This window comes from Acomys russatus, chromosome 2 (assembly GCF_903995435.1).
Source record: "Acomys russatus chromosome 2, mAcoRus1.1, whole genome shotgun sequence".
Taxonomy (NCBI): Eukaryota; Metazoa; Chordata; class Mammalia; order Rodentia; family Muridae; genus Acomys; species Acomys russatus.
In genome coordinates this window covers 57021183-57040855 of record NC_067138.1, presented here as the reverse complement: position 1 = coordinate 57040855, position 19673 = coordinate 57021183, and the positions used below count along the sequence as shown (strand labels likewise).

Sequence of the window (19673 nt, the reverse complement as noted above, 5' to 3'; positions counted from 1 at the left end):
CAGTCATGTAGCTTGGTGCGTCATTATTTTTCATGGCTGAAGAAAAATAGTTCATTCTCTGGTAATGCTATGCTTTGTTAGTCACTCAAAGTTGATGGACATTTGGGTAGTTTCCAGCTTTTGGTTATTGGGAACACTGCTGCTATGAACATGGCCCCTGGCATATCGGTTCAAAACACAGGGAGTAACAATGTGCATTTCTTTTCCAAAGCCATTTTGCTACAGAGGCGGAGTCATGTCACGTTATATTCCCCCACTGGATCAAAGGTTTTTGAAAACCGCGGGTTTCTTCTGTGTATAGAATAGCCAGTCTGTTGTCATGGGTCTGCCTGGCTTCGACATGGTTATGGTTTTGGCTCTTTACTAATGGCCCGCAGCTGGTGGTGGAGCTCACAGTGTCCTACTTTTCTCTGTTGCCTTCCTGTTTTCTCATTTTTTTTAGCTGTTACACTGCCGTTCTTCAGTCCTGATGCATTTCACCACGCTCTCTTTACTTTGGCGCCCCTGTAGCGCAGGCTTCTCCGGAACATACTGTGTAGTTAAGGATGACCTTAAAGTCCTGATCCTCGTGCATCCCTTAATCCAGGTTATAATTCAACAAGTGCACTTCCATTCCTTCCGCCACTACCCTTCGACTGCGCAGGCGCGCCGCCTCGCCCACCACCACCCCTTCCGCCACCACTCCGACTGCGCAGGCGCACTTCTTCGTAGCGGCGGATGGTGGGGTGTGGTCAGCGTTGTAGCTGCCAGAAGCTGCCGGCGCTACGCGTGCGCTAACTCCGAGGGTAGGCTGGCGATGGCTACCGCGGAGGGCAAGCGAACGTCACCTGAGCCCGCGACCACGGAGCAGCCCGCGGAGCTGCCGGCCGCCGTACGCGCGAGCGTGGAGCGGAAGCGGCAGCGGGCGCTGATGCTGCGCCAGGCCCGGCTGGCGGCGCGGCCGTACCCTGCGGCGGCGGCGGCCACCGGAGGTGGGGTCCTCTACCGGCGCGCACAGGGCCTCCCTCCCGTGGATCTGTAGCCGCACCTCGGACCTTCCCGCTGCCCCTCGGCGGCCCGCTCGGGTCCGCTGTCCGGGAACAGAGGTGCATGGCTGCGCCTCCTTGCTTCCAGACCTTCCGGGTCGTGCCCTTTGCCTGGCGCCTCTATGGTGCAGAGGGTTCAGCCTGGCAACCATAAACAAGTCTGTAATGTCTCCCAGTCCGGCACCCAGCAGAAGTGATGATCCTGGCCCAGTCTTTTCCGTGGGCTGCGCCTTCCAGGGCTTCGTAGAGTAGTAACACCCGCAGTGTCCTGCACTTTGGAGTTAACCGATTGGATTCTCATGGGCACGTCGGAAAATGGAAAGGCCAGGGCTTGGCACTTGACATCAGTAAAGAAAAGGGATTTTTCTCAGGTTAGTCAGGACCAGAAGGGGTCATGTGGCCCCGGATTCATTTTGGCTATACTTGGCATCTTAGGGTAGCCCCTTGCCTTCCTGTTTTCGGTATTTTTAATTGTGCTTTTGGCTGCTGGCGTTGTTCTTGGGAGTAACTCCACCCAAGTTATTTCTGCAGAAGTAATTTACTTTTAAAAAATCTCTTTTGTCACAATTCAACATATGATATATATTTGTATGTATAATGTACTTGTTTTGGCAGTATGTACCGAGTAATAATTCGTATGTTTTATGGCAGTTTGAACTTTTAGAGTTGCCACTGAATTTGATTTCTTGTTCCCGACCAGCGGAGCTCTCTTGTAACTAACTTAGATTTGGATCTTTCGAAGTCACTTGAAAGTCTTTATATGCCATTTTGTAATGCAAAACACTATTTTCATCATCTTTGTTGGTCATGGTGCTGATCTTGTAAGATTTCTATGCAGTCTCGCTTTCTCACCCATATGCGGATAAATGCAGATAAATGTCTTACAAATGACCTCCTCCTACTTGTTGGGCCAGTCTAAAGCCGCGAGAATCTTCCCAACTTCAAACAGCCTGGCAAGTGTACAGAGGAAGAGTGCAGAACACCTGGGCTACCAGGAAACTAGCAATATCGTAAGATGCCTGGGCCTGGTAATGCAAGTCTGTTGGGGAGGCTGACACAAGAGGATCTTGAGTTCAAGGCCTGCCTGGGCAAGTTAGGGAGACCTTGACTCCTAAAAATTAAAAAGAGAGCTGTGGCAGTTGCTCAGTGGTGGAGTGCTTGCCTGGTGTGCTCAAGATCCTGGCTTCACTCTCTGGTGTTGGAAGAAGAAAAGTAGCCTAAGAATTGGGCAAGATTGGTCAGTCCACTTGGTGAGTTTGGTTGCCTTTGAGAGCAAGTGAGTTTTGTATGTTGTTTGAATACCCCGCTCCTCATTTCACTCACCACCCTGGGGTGGAAAGGTGTTTCCATTTGAGAAGATTTATACCTTATGAGTTTTAACTCTTTGCTACAGGCTTTGAAAAACTTCCCACCAGTTTGTTGTTTGCTGTCACAGTGAATCACTTCTGCCTCTTCGAGGTGCTTCTTCTTCTTCTTCTTCTTCTTCTTCTTCTTCTTCTTCTTCTTCTTCTTCTTCTTCTTCTTCTTCTTCTTCTTCTTCTCCTCCTCCTCCTCCTCCTCCTCCTCCTCCTCCTCCTCCTCCTCTTCTTCCTCCTCCTTCTTTTCTTTCTTTCTTCTTCCTCCTTCTCTTCCTTCTTCTTCCTCCTCCTCCCTCTTCCTCCTTCTTCTTTGACAGACTTTTTCTGTGTAGCCTTGACTGTGCTGGACTCACTCTGTAGACTAGGCTGGCCTCGAACCCACAGCGATCCTCCTGCCTCTGCCTCCTGAGTGCTGGGATTAAAGTGTGGCTCGAGGTGCTTATTAAATATTAAATAGACAATTCTCCAGCTAGGCTTATCCTATTTGCTTACTTTTGAGTTTTGATTAAAATACTCCTCTTAAAGTGATTTTTGACAAGTATGTGGTATAGCTTCATCGAAGTAAGTATTAGTTACTGCCACTATGCTCTCTGTTAGAGGCTAGGCTGTCCCGGTCTTTCCAAGCCTTGTGTAGAAAGGAGTTAACCGAGCAGGACTGGAGCTGTCCTCAAGGCTTGGCCTTTGGCTGCTGTCTAGAAACTAAGGTTTCAATGAACTGGTGGTTTGCTGTGGCTACATTGTGTGTAGAATGTATATAAAATTGATTTGTGCCATATACCTGTGTAGCTCTCTGGAACTCAGACATTTGGGGCTGGACTATGGGGAAAGAAGCACCCATACTTGGGGCTCTTTTAGACCATCACTTGCGCAGTGTGTCTTTTTACTTGACTTTTAATTTGTATTTAAAATTCTTTGAAATTAATTGGTGAATGAAAGTGAATTCTTTTTCAAAGTTGTAGGTGTTGCTGTAGGGGATTAACGGCAACCGGGGAAGCAGCTTTGGAAATTCTGATTGATAGTCAGGTGATTAAAGTCCCTGGTCTGTAGTTAGCATCTGAGGTTGGGTAGGCAGGAACCGAACCCTCAACCGGTGGGTTTCAACTCCAGGTAGACAGCGTCGGAGTGGAAGCAGAGGGCGCCCAGTTAGAATTCAGTGGGGAACTGTTAGGGGTGTAGGTGTTCACTGAGTACTGCTGAGTGGTCTTTCTTGTCTATAATTGGAGCTAAACCTCCAATGAGCTGGGAGTTCACTGAGACTTGGGGTTTGGTGTGGCTTTGTTGTGACTGTAGGAGTGCTCTTCAGAGGTCCCTTTTCCTAATTATACAGGCATGCGCCCCAGGGTTCTCTGTAGTCAGTGTGCAGCTTCAGGAGAGTGTTCTTTAACTGTATGGTAGGTTCTTGTGGCAGTTTCCACACATGCTCACATCACTTAGGCTTTGTTTGTTTCTTTTGTTTTGTTGCCGCGCTGCATGGGCTGGGGCCTTTGGGACAGTTTGAGTAGAAGGTGGTCACGCTGTTGTTTTCTCCTGTTGACCTGCAGGCCTGCCTGCATCAGCTGATGACTGCTGTATCTGCTTCCTTTAGGCGTGGCTAGTGTAAAAGCAGCTCCCAAAATGATTGACACCAAAGGCGGCTTCATTTTAGAAGAAGAAGAAGAAGAAGAAGGGAAACACAAGATTGGAAATGTTGTTCAAGAACCAGGTAAAGCACAAGTTTTTCCACAGAGGAAGTGTTTACATTGGTTATTCAGAGCAACATGAAGAAGTCTTTGCCTACTGATTGGTGAGATGACCCGGGGAGGTGGGAAGGAACTGGAGGGAGTAGATGGAGGCGAAACCAATCAGGATATATTATATGAGAAAAAAAAATCTATTTTCAATAAAAGGGGGAAAGTACAACTATATGCATATGTGTGTGTCTAACAGTTTATAACTTTTCTTTCAAAGATTTATTATGTATACAAAGTCCTGCCTGCATGTGTGCTTGCCAGCCAGAAGAGGGCACCAGATCTCATTATAGATGGTTATGAGCCACCCTGTGGTTGCTGGGAATTGAACTCATGACCTCTGGAAGAGCAGTCAGTGCTCTTAACCACTGAGCCATCTCTCCAGCCCCTGTCTTTGTACTTTCAACAGTCCCCAGTTGGCAGAACAGAAGCCCCCCCCCCCCAGCTGTCCATATTCTAATTGCCTTGGAGCCTGTGTATATATTACTTTACTTAGAGGAGACTTTATAGACAGGGTAAAGTTAAAGACTTGAGATGGGGAGATCACTGTAATCCCAGTGAGTGTACTCAGGGCTTCCTGAGGCACTGGGCTTGCAGGGGAGGCAGTGTTGGCATGTGGGAAGCTGGTCTAAGTCCTGAAGGTGGGAGGTGGGAGAGGAATATGGGCCGCCTCTAGGAGCTCGAATGTCCCCAGGAAGGAACACAGCCATGCCAGCTACTTGGGCCTCCCTGGACTTCCAGACCACAGATGGGTGAGATGACAGGTGGAAGGGCAGCGCTTCCTGCTTACCTGATATGGCCGATGAGAAATTAATCTTAACCAGGCTGGCTTGGAGGGGTCTCAGCAAGACTGAGGCTGAGGCACATTTGTTCCAAGCAATCAGACTTTGTATATTTTATCAGAAAGAATATACAACTGCAGCTGCCAGGATCAATGCAATGGTAGTTTCCAGGATACAGTGATGTTTGCAAATTATACAGGGCACACAAGATTCATGTCTAGGACCAATTGTCCCGGCAGACTTCTGTATGCTTTGTTGACTTGTAGGGAACACGGAGAATCACAAGGTGGTCTGAATGACCCACTGCCCGAGGGATTGCCTCCGTTTCTCAGAAACGTAAAGGCACACAGTGTCCCAGGAGCTGTGGACTGTAAACTGAAAAACCTATGATGCATGCCTCTCAAGGCAGCTTGGCCAGGCCAGTTCTGAGTCCCTGCAGACAGACAGATACTGTAAGCCAGTACACACTCCTTACGGCAGTGGTGGAAGCAATGCAGTGTTGATCGTGGTTAGGGTTCAGAAGGACTTGGTGAATTATAAGCTCTTCCCCCTTCCTTAATTACTTTTTCCCTTTTTAATCCTCTTAGGAAATTGCTTTCCATAAGCCTAACATTAATCAGTTTTTTCATAGGCACTTGTGGCAGGTATAAGATCTCTAACAATAAGCTAAGGCGATAGAGGAAAATATGTATTGTTTAGTACTACAAAGGAATCAAGAGCCCCTTCGTCCTGCAGGGCCCGTCATGGAGTTTGATTATGCATTCTGCGAAGAATGTGGGAAGGAGTTCATGGATTCGTACCTCATGAGCCACTTTGACTTGCCGACGTGTGACAGCTGCAGGTGCTTCCTTAAACACTGCTTGTTTCTGTGTGCTGGGGACGGAAGCGTTCTAGGCAGCCCAACTCCTCAGCCATGGCCTGTGTGCACTGAGCTGTCCAGGCCGATGCTGAGCCTGCAGTCTTCCTGCCTCAGCCTCCCAGGTGGAGATCTCACTGGTCTCTTATCCACCAGCACCCCCCACCCCACCCCATCCTACTCTCTCCAGCTTGCACCTCTTGACTCTCTTCTCTCTATCTCAAATCTGTTCAAATGGCTTTTAATTCCATTTTAAATATGTCTTTGTTAAAGCTGCAGGTCCAGGTTGCACCTGACTACCTCTGCTCACCACTTGCCATCAGTTACTGTGGATACGTGTGCCGTCCACCCTGCCCAGCAGCCTCTGTGCTTAGGAGCTTTTTTGTGGCTTCCTCTAGGCTCTGCTCATCAGTGTCCTCACCAGAGGTTTCTCTTGGTGACCCTCCTGCCAGAAAATGCCTGTCCCTTCACTATGTTCTATGGCCTTAGAGCACCCTCCCTGTCATTATGTGGACCATCTTCTGACTAGAACAAAGAAAGCCTCATTAAACAGGGCCCTAGTTTATCCATTAGATCACGGCTGTCTTACCATGTTGAACAGTGCCTGTCAGTTGTCTAGGTGGAGAACAAGTAAAGGAAAAAGCTAATTTAGCCAATTCATGGGCCTTTCATACACTCTCTGGTGCATCAAGTTCCCACTCTCTACTTTCACCTTGAGCTACCAGACCCAGCTGTGTTCAGGAGATGAACCTTGCGGAGTCACATTTCTTTCTTGCCCATCTTTCCAAGGCAGGGCCTGTTTTACCCCAGGCTGGCCTTGAACTCATGGTCCCCTCTCCTCAGCCTCCTGAATGCAGGGATGATGGCATGAGCTGCTGCTTCTGGTGACCTTGTCACTCAGTTTATATTTTCTTTCTCGTGAGTTCTTTTTTTTCCCATTGTATCTTCCCTATTCTTATCTCACTTTTTTTTTCTGGAATAAGAAGGACTTAAGAAGATTCTTAATTGTTCTATGATTGGAGTCTGCTTGAATTGTTATGACTTTGAACATGAGATCCAAAGGCAGGGAAGTGATGTTTGCATCTTAGGGGGTGCAGCCTGTGGTTGCTGGGCTGTCTGAAAACTTAGTTTAAAGTAGTTTATATAATGCTCTTAATCTCTTTTCAGAGACGCTGATGATAAACACAAGCTTATAACTAAAACAGAAGCCAAGCAAGAATACCTTCTGAAAGACTGCGACTTAGAGAAGAGAGAGCCAGCACTGAGGTTTATCGTGAAGAAGAACCCTCATCACTCACAGTGGGGCGACATGAAGCTCTACTTAAAGTTACAGGTCTCTAGCAAGCTGGACTTGGGATGTCCAACTGGAGGCGAGCTTCCAGTATAGCTGGCCAGCTGTAACCAAGCCTGGCTTTGCTCACACAGTAGAGAAGATCCTTTTCTTGTTTCTGTGTCCGTCCCAGCCACAGCTAGTGACCGTGCAGAGCACACACTTTCTCACCTTGCTTTGCTGTGGCAGCTTTGGCATGAACATGTTGCTGGCAGGTGGTGTGGAGGATAGCCCGAACTCTAAAAAAGCCTTGGGAAAGGTCAGATCTCATCTGCCTATCAGTTTTCTTTTACCAAACAAGAAAAAGAAAGGCCCTTAAGGCGGTTAGCATTGCAGTTCAGATGCCTAAAATTGAGTTGCATTGGGAAACACAATCTGCAGTGCTCGAGTGCCCTGTAGCTTGCACAGCTCCAGCTCTGAGCAGGTCACACATGTGCTGTGGCGGAGACCCGCTTGCTGGCTGCTCCAATGCCCAGGCCTGTTCCCTGAATTCACACGTACTCTCCTGTATCTACTCCAGAATGGCTAAATAGTATATTTGTTATACCATTATATGAAAATATGGACAGGTACTGCTTTAGAGCTGTTTGTACAGGAACATTAGAAATTTCCTCATCTATAAATAAAATTAAGCCACATTGTGAAACAAAACATACTGAATTCCACTAAATATATGACTATTAAAAAAAAAACTTCACCATCTATCTTAGGTACCATTCAAAATAAGTAGAAATAATGCTAATTACAGCAGCCCAGATTTTCTTATCATTTGGTGCTTTGTGCTTAGTGAGAGGGCAGGCAGGTTTTATTTCAGTCTGTGAGTCCTCATCAACACAAGGAAGAAACCATCAGGACAAAGACTTCGATGGCTTTTCCTGATTGGGTTTTATGTTTTCTTTCTCATTGAGTCTTTTCTTCGTGTTTGTTTTTCTGTACTTTTTTTTTTTTTCCCTAGAGCTGAGGGCCAAACCCAGGGGCCTTGCGCACGCTCTACCACTGAGCTAAATCCCCAACCCCTTTCTGTACTGTTATTTCAACTCCTTCTGGAAAAAAATGGACTTGAAGGGAACTCTCCAACTGTTGAATGCCATGGCTTCGCTCCTAATGTGACTTAATGGCATCTGTGAGCTTGTGGTTAGGCCTTACACTGTGCAACTCTGAATCCAACTTGCTGACATCTTCCTGTGTTGCAGGTTGTAAAGCGGGCTCTTGAAGTTTGGGGTAGCCAGGAAGCGCTGGAAGATGCAAAGGAAGTGAGGCAGGAAAACCGGGAAAAAATGAAGCAGAAGAAGTTTGATAAAAAAGTAAAAGGTAAGTGGCCAAATTTTCTTCCTTTCTTCCTTTTTCTCTTTTAGGTTTTTTGAGACAGGGTTTCTCTGTGTAATCCTGGCTGTGCTGGACTTACTTTATAGACCAGGCTGTCCTTGAACTCAGGGATCCACCTGCCTCTGCCTCCTGAGTGCTGGGATTAAAGGCATGTGCACTACCATGCCCAGCTTCTATCTTTCTTTCTTTTTTTAAAAAATGTATTTATTTTTTATATAGTATTCTGCCCACATGTGTGTCTGCATGCCAGAAGAGGGCACCAGATCTCATTGTAGATGGTTGTGAGCCACCATGTGGTTGCTGGGAATTGAACCCAGGACCTTTGGAAGAACAGACAGTGCTCTTAACCTCTGAGCCATTTCTCCAGCCCAAGTGGCCAAATTTTCTATTACTTGTTTAACCACAGAGCAAAAAGCACTGATCTATTTCCTGTTTGTAGGTGTTGGAATGCCTTTTCCCTAGTGAGAAAGCAGTGGGCTTGACCTTTGGCCTTTGTGGGCTGGGATGTGAGGCTTGGCTCGAATCTCAGGCCTCCATTTCTAAAGGCCATGGGACTCTTTCATGGGAGTCGTTTTTGTGCAGCAGAGGTGTCAGGATGGCATGGTGGGATTAGTCAGATCTTATGTGGCCTGCAGCGTTTAAGAAAACAGTCACAACATAACAAGACTTAGTAACTACCACTCTCGCTGCTTGAAACAAAACCGTGAGCTACGTAGTCATTGGGTCTCACAGGTGGAAGGGCTAACTGGCATCATTTAGTCTGAGCGTCTTTATAAATCTGACTAAGAAACACCTAGAGGAGTGGCTTGTTACATATGTGGGGACCGTTGTCAGGTTCTTGTACTGTCATGTGTACAGTCATTCCTCCATCTGTGTACCTGTCTCCATGTAGCCCTCCGTGCCCTGGTGGCTCTGTCTCTGCATTCACTGTTCATGTGTGTATCCAGGTGTGAGTGTCTCCATAAGTCTGTCCATCCATGCACACATCTAGGTTTTCCATGTGCTAACCAAGGTGCTGGGTTGAGTGTCAGGGAAGAAACTTGAGATACCAATAGTGTGTGCTGGGTGTGGAACCACAGGAGGGGTGTAGTAACAGTGCACTGGGTGTGGAACCACAGGAGGGGTGTAGTAACAGTGCGCTGGGTGTGGAACCACAGGAGCGGTGTAGTAACAGTGCACTGGGTGTGGAACCACAGGAGGGGTGTAGTAACAGTGCGCTAGGTGTGGAACCACAGGAGCGGTGTAGTAACAGTGCGCTGGGTGTGGAACCACAGGAGCGGTGTAGTAACAGTGCGCTGGGTGTGGAACCACAGGAGGGTGTAGTAACAGTGCGCTGGGTGTGGAACCACAGGAGGGGTGTAGTAACAGTGCGCTGGGTGTGGAACCACAGGAGGGGTGTAGTAACAGTGCGCTGGGTGTGGAACCACAGGAGGGGTGTAGTAACAGTGCGCTGGGTGTGGAACCACAGGAGGGGTGTAGTAACAGTGTGCTGGGTGTGGAACCACAGGAGGGGTGTAGTAACAGTGCGCTGGGTGTGGAACCACAGGAGGGGTGTAGTAACAGTGCGCTGGGTGTGGAACCACAGGAGGGGTGTAGTAACAGTGCGCTGGGTGTGGAACCACAGGAGCGGTGTAGTAACAGTGCGCTGGGTGTGGAACCACAGGAGGGGTGTAGTAACAGTGCGCTAGGTGTGGAACCACAGGAGGGGTGTAGTAACAGTGCGCTGGGTGTGGAACCACAGGAGGGGTGTAGTAACAGTGTGCTGGGTGTGGAACCACAGGAGGGGTGTAGTAACAGTGCGCTGGGTGTGGAACCACAGGAGGGGTGTAGTAACAGTGCGCTGGGTGTGGAACCACAGGAGGGGTGTAGTAACAGTGCGCTGGGTGTGGAACCACAGGAGCGGTGTAGTAACAGTGCGCTGGGTGTGGAACCACAGGAGCGGTGTAGTAACAGTGCGCTGGGTGTGGAACCACAGGAGCGGTGTAGTAACAGTGCGCTGGGTGTGGAACCACAGGAGGGGTGTAGTAACAGTGCGCTGGGTGTGGAACCACAGGAGGGGTGTAGTAACAGTGCGCTGGGTGTGGAACCACAGGAGGGGTGTAGTAACAGTGCGCTAGGTGTGGAACCACAGGAGGGGTGTAGTAACAGTGCGCTAGGTGTGGAACCACAGGAGCGGTGTAGTAACAGTGCGCTGGGTGTGGAACCACAGGAGGGGTGTAGTAACAGTGCGCTGGGTGTGGAACCACAGGAGGGGTGTAGTAACAGTGCGCTGGGTGTGGAACCACAGGAGGGGTGTAGTAACAGTGCGCTGGGTGTGGAACCACAGGAGGGGTGTAGTAACAGTGCGCTGGGTGTAGAACCACAGGAGGGGTGTAGTAACAGTGCGCTGGGTGTGGAACCACAGGAGGGGTGTAGTAACAGTGCGCTGGGTGTGGAACCACAGGAGGGGTGTAGTAACAGTGCGCTGGGTGTGGAACCACAGGAGGGGTGTAGTAACAGTGCGCTGGGTGTGGAACCACAGGAGGGGTGTAGTAACAGTGTGCTGGGTGTAGAACCACAGGAGGGGTGTAGTAACAGTGCGCTGGGTGTGGAACCACAGGAGGGGTGTAGTAACAGTGCGCTGGGTGTGGAACCACAGGAGGGGTGTAGTAACAGTGCGCTGGGTGTGGAACCACAGGAGGGGTGTAGTAACAGTGCGCTGGGTGTGGAACCACAGGAGCGGTGTAGTAACAGTGCGCTGGGTGTGGAACCACAGGAGGGGTGTAGTAACAGTGCGCTGGGTGTGGAACCACAGGAGGGGTGTAGTAACAGTGCGCTGGGTGTGGAACCACAGGAGGGGTGTAGTAACAGTGCGCTGGGTGTGGAACCACAGGAGCGGTGTAGTAACAGTGCGCTGGGTGTGGAACCACAGGAGGGGTGTAGTAACAGTGCGCTGGGTGTGGAACCACAGGAGGGGTGTAGTAACAGTGCGCTAGGTGTGGAACCACAGGAGGGGTGTAGTAACAGTGCGCTAGGTGTGGAACCACAGGAGCGGTGTAGTAACAGTGCGCTGGGTGTGGAACCACAGGAGGGGTGTAGTAACAGTGTGCTGGGTGTAGAACCACAGGAGGGGTGTAGTAACAGTGCGCTGGGTGTGGAACCACAGGAGGGGTGTAGTAACAGTGCGCTGGGTGTGGAACCACAGGAGGGGAGTAGTAACAGTGCGCTGGGTGTGGAACCACAGGAGGGGTGTAGTAACAGTGCGCTGGGTGTGGAACCACAGGAGCGGTGTAGTAACAGTGCGCTGGGTGTGGAACCACAGGAGGGGTGTAGTAACAGTGCGCTGGGTGTGGAACCACAGGAGGGGTGTAGTAACAGTGCGCTGGGTGTGGAACCACAGGAGGGGTGTAGTAACAGTGCGCTGGGTGTGGAACCACAGGAGCGGTGTAGTAACAGTGCGCTGGGTGTGGAACCACAGGAGGGGTGTAGTAACAGTGCGCTGGGTGTGGAACCACAGGAGGGGTGTAGTAACAGTGCGCTAGGTGTGGAACCACAGGAGGGGTGTAGTAACAGTGCGCTAGGTGTGGAACCACAGGAGCGGTGTAGTAACAGTGCGCTGGGTGTGGAACCACAGGAGGGGTGTAGTAACAGTGCGCTGGGTGTGGAACCACAGGAGGGGTGTAGTAACAGTGCGCTGGGTGTGGCCACTCCATCGATAAACAGAGTGTGGTAGGAGCACCCAGGAGTCTTCAGGAATACCAGCACATACCCTTCATGTGGATGCTATGTAGAGTCCCTGAGGGGCACGCACTGTGTCTAGGGAACATGCAACCTGCGTATAGGTTGGCTTATACACTTACTTGATCCATTTCAAATCAGTATTCTAGCTATATTAACATTTACTGTGATTTTAAAATTTAGAAGAGGTTGTACAGGGAGAAAGGGATAGCCCACATATCTTAAACCCAAAGAAAAGGCAGTGGTGGTACCTGTTGGTAATCCTAGTACTGAGGAGAGCGGCAAGAGGGTTGGGAGTTGGAGGCCGGCCTGGGTATAGAGTGAGTCCTTGGGTCAAAAAACAAAACTAACACCCCACAACAAAACCCATCTCCCAAGCCCAACTAAATAATATCAAAAAGCCAACCAGTCAGGTAGCCAACCAAGCAAATGAAAACCCAGACAAAGCAAAGGCAGGGCAACACAGTCCTTCCTGGTTTCCTCTTGGGGTTGCCTCCTCTCCCCCGGTTTTCACTGGGAAACACAGAAGGTAGAAAAGCTAGAGGAAGGCAGCCCTGCTCTGTGACTCCCCCGCTTGAGGCCCTCTAACACTTCTTTTCCACTTGTCGACTCTTACACATCTCATAAAAGTGGTAGCACTGTTGAGCACAAGTGACAGTTCCTGAGCAGAGAGGAAGTCCACTTGTAAGGCTTAGCTGAGGTTTCCCGTAGCTAACTGCCACAGAAGAGCATTTCCCTGATGCTTCCCAAGCCAGCCATGGCTGTGTCCCAGCATTCAGAGGCTGGCTCCTTTTTTTTTCCCCCCAAGATTGGGTTTCTCTGTTTAACAGCTCTGGCTGTCCTAGAACTCACTCTGTAGACCAGGCTGGCCTCGAACTCACAGAGATCTGCCTGCCTCTACCTCCCAAGTGCTGGGATTAAAGGTGTGTGCCACCACCGCCCGGCCTGGAGTCACTCCTTTTAAGCTGGCCTTTTCTCTAACCTTTTCTAATGTTTTGCACTGGCCCCTCTGTCAAAACAGCAGAGGTGCCAATACAGGATCTACCCGTCCTGCACACCTCACCCACCCCTCAGTGCTGAGGCTTCTCAGCTATGCTCCTTTTTTTTCCCCTGGTGCTGGGGAATTCAAATTCAGTTCCTCATGCAGCACTCTGACCCATAGGGCTGGTAGATCCTTCTCAGATCATGACACTGCAAGGCATCTCTCCAGCCCAAGTCCAGGGGTTTAACCCAGCTACTAGAAATCACGATACTTTTGGTACAGACAATGAAATATGGATAAAAGAATAAATATTAACTAGAAATTTGTATTACAAAGTGAGGAGGAATGCTGTCTATAACTTTTCCTTTGTCTGGGCAAGATGCTATGTAGCGGTAACTAAACTGCTATAATTTGATTAGTAAAAGATGCACTTAATCTTGCCGTTTTAATATATTGATATACACATATAAATACAAATTTTATACAATTTTCAGAGTATGAACTCAATGGGTATTTACTTTTTGATCACCATCTTAGCTTAAACTACCATGTATTACACAAACTACATGAATTTTCCTTATTCCCAGTTGACATTGAAGTTTTTTTGAGGATTGATTTCTTTGGGTTCATTTCTTGTTTGGGTGAAGCATGCTTTTTAAAGAAATGTTTGCAGTGGTTGTATGAGTGTGTACTCCAAGTGTCTACAGATAAAAGGATGCCTGCCGTGCCCCCTTTTGCTTATGACTATGTGAGTTCTGGGTGGTCCGTGTGCCCTTGTTACCTTGGGGTGTTGAGTGTGCAGAGGTCCGTGTGATGCCTGCTTTAATTGTGGCTTCTTGTTGATTCACTCTAGCACTTGGTGGATATGTTCCTGTCCTGACTAGGCCACAGAGGGCTGAGTGGAGTAGACTGTAGAGTAGAGACGAGAGCTGGTGGTGCAGTTTGCTCAGAACAGGAGTCAAAGCAAGTCTAAAGGCTTTTTAGTTGGAAAGAATTGGAACATGGTTCCTCTTGATGCACAGCGAAGCTGACATAAAGCTTTCTTCTGTATGGGAAGGTAAGCAATCACGTTCACCTGCTTTTAACATATGGCTTATGGTAGCATAGTTTGCTACAGAAAAAGGTGTTTTTTTTTTTTTTTTTTTTAAATTTTATTTTATGTGCATTGGTGTGAGAGTGTCAGATCACCTGGAACTGGAGTTACAGACAGTTGTGAGCTGCCGTGCTGGGAGTTGAACCTGGGTCCTTTGGAAGAGCAAACAGTGCTCTTAACCACTGAGCCATCTCTCCAGCCCAGAAAAAGGTGTTAATACCATAAGGTACACACAGACAAGGTTCCACATCCCTGAGCCAGAGAGTAACTGGATTACCAAGGGCGCACTGCTCAGGAGCGGACAAGAACCCTGAATTGGTGCACTACACAGACATTGTTGGTCTGTGGGCTTTCTTGCCTCAAGTAAGGTGGGAATGTGGGCATGTCTTTCATGTTACACACTAACTAAAGGCTACTCAGCTGCCTTCATTGTCTCTATGCATGCCCCCACACCTGCAAGGGCCAGGTAAGGACACCCCACTTGAGGCCCCTTCTGAGTCTGTGGACACATTTGTGACTGTTGGAGATCCTTTCTGAGGCGTTTGAGTAGTACAACTCCATCCTGTTTAGTCACCGAGCACAAACTAAGACCAAAGCCTTGTGCTGTCTTTCCTATAATCTGTTCCCTCAAGGTAACAAGGTTATCTGTCCTCCTACCCAGCATGTGGAAGTGTTGGGTCTCCTTCAGCTGGCTTGTTAGTAGCTTTACCTCAGAAGCAGTAGCACTGGCTCCTTTGATTACAGACTGTCCCCTTTGCAAAATGTAGTTACTGAAAACAAGCCTGGAAGTAGCATGAGTTCCCACTGCAAATAAGCATTGTGAGGAAATCTCTTTGGGTAATATGCTAATCAGGCCTGAGGCTCTCAGTAGCAAGCCTGGGTACTCATTTCCAGGAGAGGTAGTGTCTGGGCATCAGCCGTCTACTGCCAACAACTGCCACATGAAAGGCCACTCACCATTTGGTTCTCTAGCCTCCTTAGGCTCCAGCTTTGTGCTGCCAATCGTACCACCCTAAGCTTTGTTCCCAGAAGAACCCGCTTGGTAGAAGGAGAGAATTGCCAAGTTTGATCCACCTGCCTCTGCCTGAGTGCTAGGATTACAGGTGTGCACCACAGGGCTTGGCACATTTGGCCATTTCTAACCTTTCACACATGCGTACACTTTGCTGAGCCAAAAGTTACTTGTAAACATTGCGATTCTTACAAATCTTTTTTTGTGTTTCTAAGAACCTTTCTCTGTAACTAAAAGCTGCTCATAATTGGGATCCTGGATGGCTGGAGAGATAGCTCAGCATTTAAGAGCATTCATTGGCTGCTTTTCCAGAGCTCCCCAAGTTCAATTCCTAGCAATCATATGGTGGCTTACAACCACTTGATATGGAATTTGATTCTGTCTTCTGGCGTGCATGAAAACAGAGCGCTCGGGGCTGGAAAGATGGCTCAGAGGTTAAGAGCACTGGCTGCTGCTCTTCTAGAGGTCCTGCGTTCAATTCCCAGCAACCACGTGGTGGCTCACAACCATCAGTCTGATGCCCTCTTCTGGCATGCAGGTGTATATGCAGATAGAGCACTCATACACATAAAATAAATACACCTTTAAAAAAAGTGTTTCCCATCACGTGTTACTGTGTCCTCTCACTTCTGCTTGCCGGATCTGGGAGCCACTGGGGTAAGCAGCACCTTTTGTTACCCTTCAGTCCTGTTTTGCCCCTGGACTGCTCAGCATCTTGTTTCTGCTCTATGATAGTCAGGCCAAATGTCTGCAGGAGGAACACTTCTTAGGACATAAAGGGCATCCTGTGAGACCTGCCTGACAGGCATCATTCTCCACTGTGGATGGAGTACCAGCTTTACTCTGTGGTTTTAGTATAAGGAGATGAGCCTTAGTTGAGCCAGTTGTGTGTGTGTGTGTGTGTGTGTGTGTGTGTGTGTGCCTATAAATAGGGGTTGTTTTAGTGTGAAAAGCAGCTTTTCCTTGGGCTGTATGTACTCTTGTTTTCTTGAGACAAGATTCATATAGTCTAGGGTGGACTTGAATTTGTAGCAATCCTCCTGGTTCTGCCTCCCAAGTGCTGGGATTATAGATGCTCATCACTGCCTGTTTTGAAATGGGAACTCACTGTCTAGCTGGAACTGGCGATGTAGACCAAGCTGGCCTCCAGTTCAGAGATCTGCCTGCTTCCTCCTGTCAGGTGCTGAGACTGAGGCGTGGCCTCTCATGCCTGGCCTTTGTTTTGGTCGGGCTGGCCAGTCGGTTCTAATCAGATCCTGGTAGTGCAGCTCCTCAGGCCTTCTTCTCTTTGATGCTCATATTGGCCCAGGCTTGGCCAGTGGAGTCTCCTTTAAGCTGGTTCCTGCCTTTTCCTAAAGCTCTTTTTATTGGGAACAATTTCTGACTTGTAAGAAATCCCTGGAATAATGGAACAGAGGACCACACACACATGCCTCCCCTCATGCTGCCATTTCCATTATGTATATGCTGTCATAAAACTACTTTTTTTCCCCTGAACCACTTGAGCATATGCATAGTCATTAATCTTACATATGTAGTTTCCTACGTTATCTTCACCAGTGTGATGTCTGCAAACTTATTAGTTAGTAGATTTTAATCTAAACTGCTGTGTTCTATTTCTGCTTACTGATTGAACACTTACGTGCTCTCCTAGAATGGACATGGTGTTGGCTTCTTTAGGCCTCAGTTCCTTCCTAAACTGTTGTGGTTTTCGCCACCACTACCTTTATGCCCTGGACATTGTTGAAGTTTGTTTCCTCCTTCCACGCTGTTTTTGGAAGGAAGGGCTTCTGTGGATTTCCTGCTGATGGGGTGCAGGCTAAGTATCTCAGGCAGGTGATGCCTTTTCCAGAGGCCTCACATCTGGAGGTACACAGTGCCCATCTGTTCTCAGTGACAGGAATTTGATTTTTATCCAGTAAGCAAAAAGAAATAGACTGTGCAAATAGCCACCCACTCCCACCCAATTCACAACTGTCCACTGGCAGCTCTGCCAGAACCAACACTACTGTGATGGCTGAGAAATGGTCTTTCCGGCTCCAGCACCCTATAGCATTAGTGGTGGGGACTCTTGATTTTTCCACTGTTGTTTGCTCATGTGTCTGTATTTTGGAGCTCAGACTCTGACCAGTGGGGTCTTATCATAGGCTGCCATTTGTGTCCTCCACACGCTGCACATTTCTAGAACAAAGCAGGTTCATCTGTTTTCATGTATAAAAAGCTCAAACACATACTGCAGGGTGGAACCCACAAACCTGGCTGCTTAGTGTAAGGAAGCAATGCATTTCCTGTTACTCTACTTCCTGTCCTGGTGGTTCCCAACTGTGTGCATGCCTGCTCTCCTGTCTTTAGGCTTTGGACTGCTTACTCGGAGAAGAAGCGAGAAAAGCCAAACTTATCAGCATAGCAGGTTAAACAGCTCTAACCTGAGAGTTCACAACAGGCTGTAGCTGAGATACTAGAAATACATATACCAGGAATGTCTACAGGAAGCACATTAGAGCCAGCTTTATCCATGTCATTACATAACTTGGTAGACTTCACAGAAGTGAGAAAGAACATGTCAGTCTTCAGTCGTGACTGGAAAGCTAAGTTTTTCATGCATGTAGTATACATAAGAAGAAAATAATCCTTACCTCTTCCCTAAGTACATGTAATATTCAAATCCGGTAGAGAGGGTAGCTCAGTCTGATTTGCTGCAGCCGAATTTTGAGGGGTTTTCACAGTGGGGAAGTCAAGGAGAGTGGCAGGCCAAGCTAGGAAGCAGGAACCCCCACTCAGGAGACCCCTGCTGCCACTCTGCAGTCAGGAGGCACACTGACTCACTCAGGTAACACAGTTCATGAGAGGAACCACCAAGACAGAGCTTGGATAACTGGCCTTTTTTAGCAGATGGTGCAGACACTGAGCCTTGTAAATCTCAGAAAGTGATGAGAAAGGCAGTGTGGCGGATGGTAAAGGTCCAGGGCGGGATTGATCCCTGGGTACCTAAGTTGGACTGTACCTCTGCCTGTCAGCTGACTGACCTTGGGCAATGTGTAACTTCCGTAAAACACCGGGGAGACAGCTGGCTGTATTTACTGAAAAGCTTGTAAGTGGATGCATCTGAAGTGCTAAACCCAGGGTACGGTATATCTCCTTGTCTTTCTTTTGCCCGTGATGTGTTATGGCTGGAAACAGATTCAAGTAGTGCTTTGATATTAGTTACAGCAAAATGTCTCAAGGAATGTAGCTCAGTAGATTGAGTACTTGCCTAGCTTGCACAAGGCTAGGGTGTGCTCCTCAGCACCACACAAACCACAGGTGCTGCTGCATGCCTGTGATATCAGCACTCACGAGTTGGGAGTGGAGGAATAAGGCTACATGATTTGAGTCCAGCATGGGCTTACATGAGAGTATCTCAAAACAAAGCAAAAGCTAAGCCAATGCTGCCATTTTATAAGACAGACACAAGGTCACAGCATGAGCAGCTTTCTAAGTGGACACCTATCAGCATCCATCAGTAGAGTTCTTGGCTTCCTGGTCTTGTAAGCAGAACTTGACTGACAAGAGCTCCTGACTGAAAACCTTGGGGTCTGAGTGGGTCCCGTCCCTTGCTTCCCTCAGCAGGCAGCTGCTCTGGCATCCTGTTCTGTCAGATGGCGCAGCACACCCCATTCTGTTGTTTTTGTTGCTACCCTTTCGATCCACACAGGTACTTCCAACTGTCAGTTCACGCTTGATAATGAAATGAACAATTGCACAGACTAAGCAGGCTCACCAAGCATGTATAACCAGCTGTTAAGAGTTAAAGGAAACCATTATATAAATTATATACATAAATAACAATGACAGCCTCATTGGAATTATCTTCAATTAAGCTGGAAACTTTTTTTTCCCTTAGAATTGCGGCGCGCAGTAAGAAGCAGTGTGTGGAAGAGAGAAACAACTGTTCACCAGCATGACTATGGACCGGAGGAAAACTTAGAAGACGACATGTACCGCAAGACTTGTACCTTGTGTGGCCATGAACTGACATATGAAAAAATGTGACTTTAAAAACAATTTGTATTCAAATAAAGACCCTGTTCAAATGAACCACAATGCAGTCTTCATAGAAACAACACTCACATAGCAATGCTTTAGAAATGATTGTGCTTAAAGTCCGACTAAGGGCAAAATGTTGGGTCTGTGGGAGCCCATTGGTACAGCAAGATTCAAAACTGGCAGGTCATTTCATGTACTAACTAAAAGAAAAAAAACCCAAAAAAACTAAGGTCTGCTTTTTTAAAAGGCACACATGTACACCTGTGGATGTGCACGCACACCTAACAGTAAAATGACAGGCTACATCTACTCCATGGGGAGTGAGGGACACAGGTAAATCCTAGGTTGGTGTAGTAGGAGCTTTCAGAGTAAGGTGGGTGGAAGTGAACTCAGCCCAAGAAGATGTACACTGCTGTAAAGTCTTAGCAACAGTGAGATG

The 19673-nt window shown here is 48.0% G+C and overlaps 1 protein-coding gene across 1 annotated transcript; it reads left to right on the top strand.

Annotated features, from left to right (window-relative positions):
* The first annotated feature begins 717 nt into the window (after positions 1-717).
* Positions 718-19399, top strand: Xpa (XPA, DNA damage recognition and repair factor). Its single transcript, XM_051161652.1, has 6 exons — positions 718-971; positions 3969-4085; positions 5628-5733; positions 6916-7081; positions 8272-8389; positions 19092-19399. Exons 1-6 carry the CDS (start codon positions 797-799, stop codon positions 19238-19240), a joined length of 831 nt encoding a protein of 276 aa, XP_051017609.1. The 5' UTR covers positions 718-796; the 3' UTR covers positions 19241-19399.
* The last annotated feature ends 274 nt before the right edge of the window (positions 19400-19673 follow it).

What these genes read in the sequence shown, in the direction of transcription:
- Xpa (XM_051161652.1), top strand. Translation starts at nt 797, where the DNA reads ATGGCTACCGCGGAGGGCAAGCGAACGTCACCTGAGCCCGCGACCACG. An exon ending in AAATGTTGTTCAAGAACCAG is followed by an intron (nt 4,086 to 5,627) that starts GTAAAGCACAAG and finishes TTCGTCCTGCAG; the next exon opens with GGCCCGTCATGGAGTTTGAT. An exon ending in AGCTCTACTTAAAGTTACAG is followed by an intron (nt 7,082 to 8,271) that starts GTCTCTAGCAAG and finishes CCTGTGTTGCAG; the next exon opens with GTTGTAAAGCGGGCTCTTGA.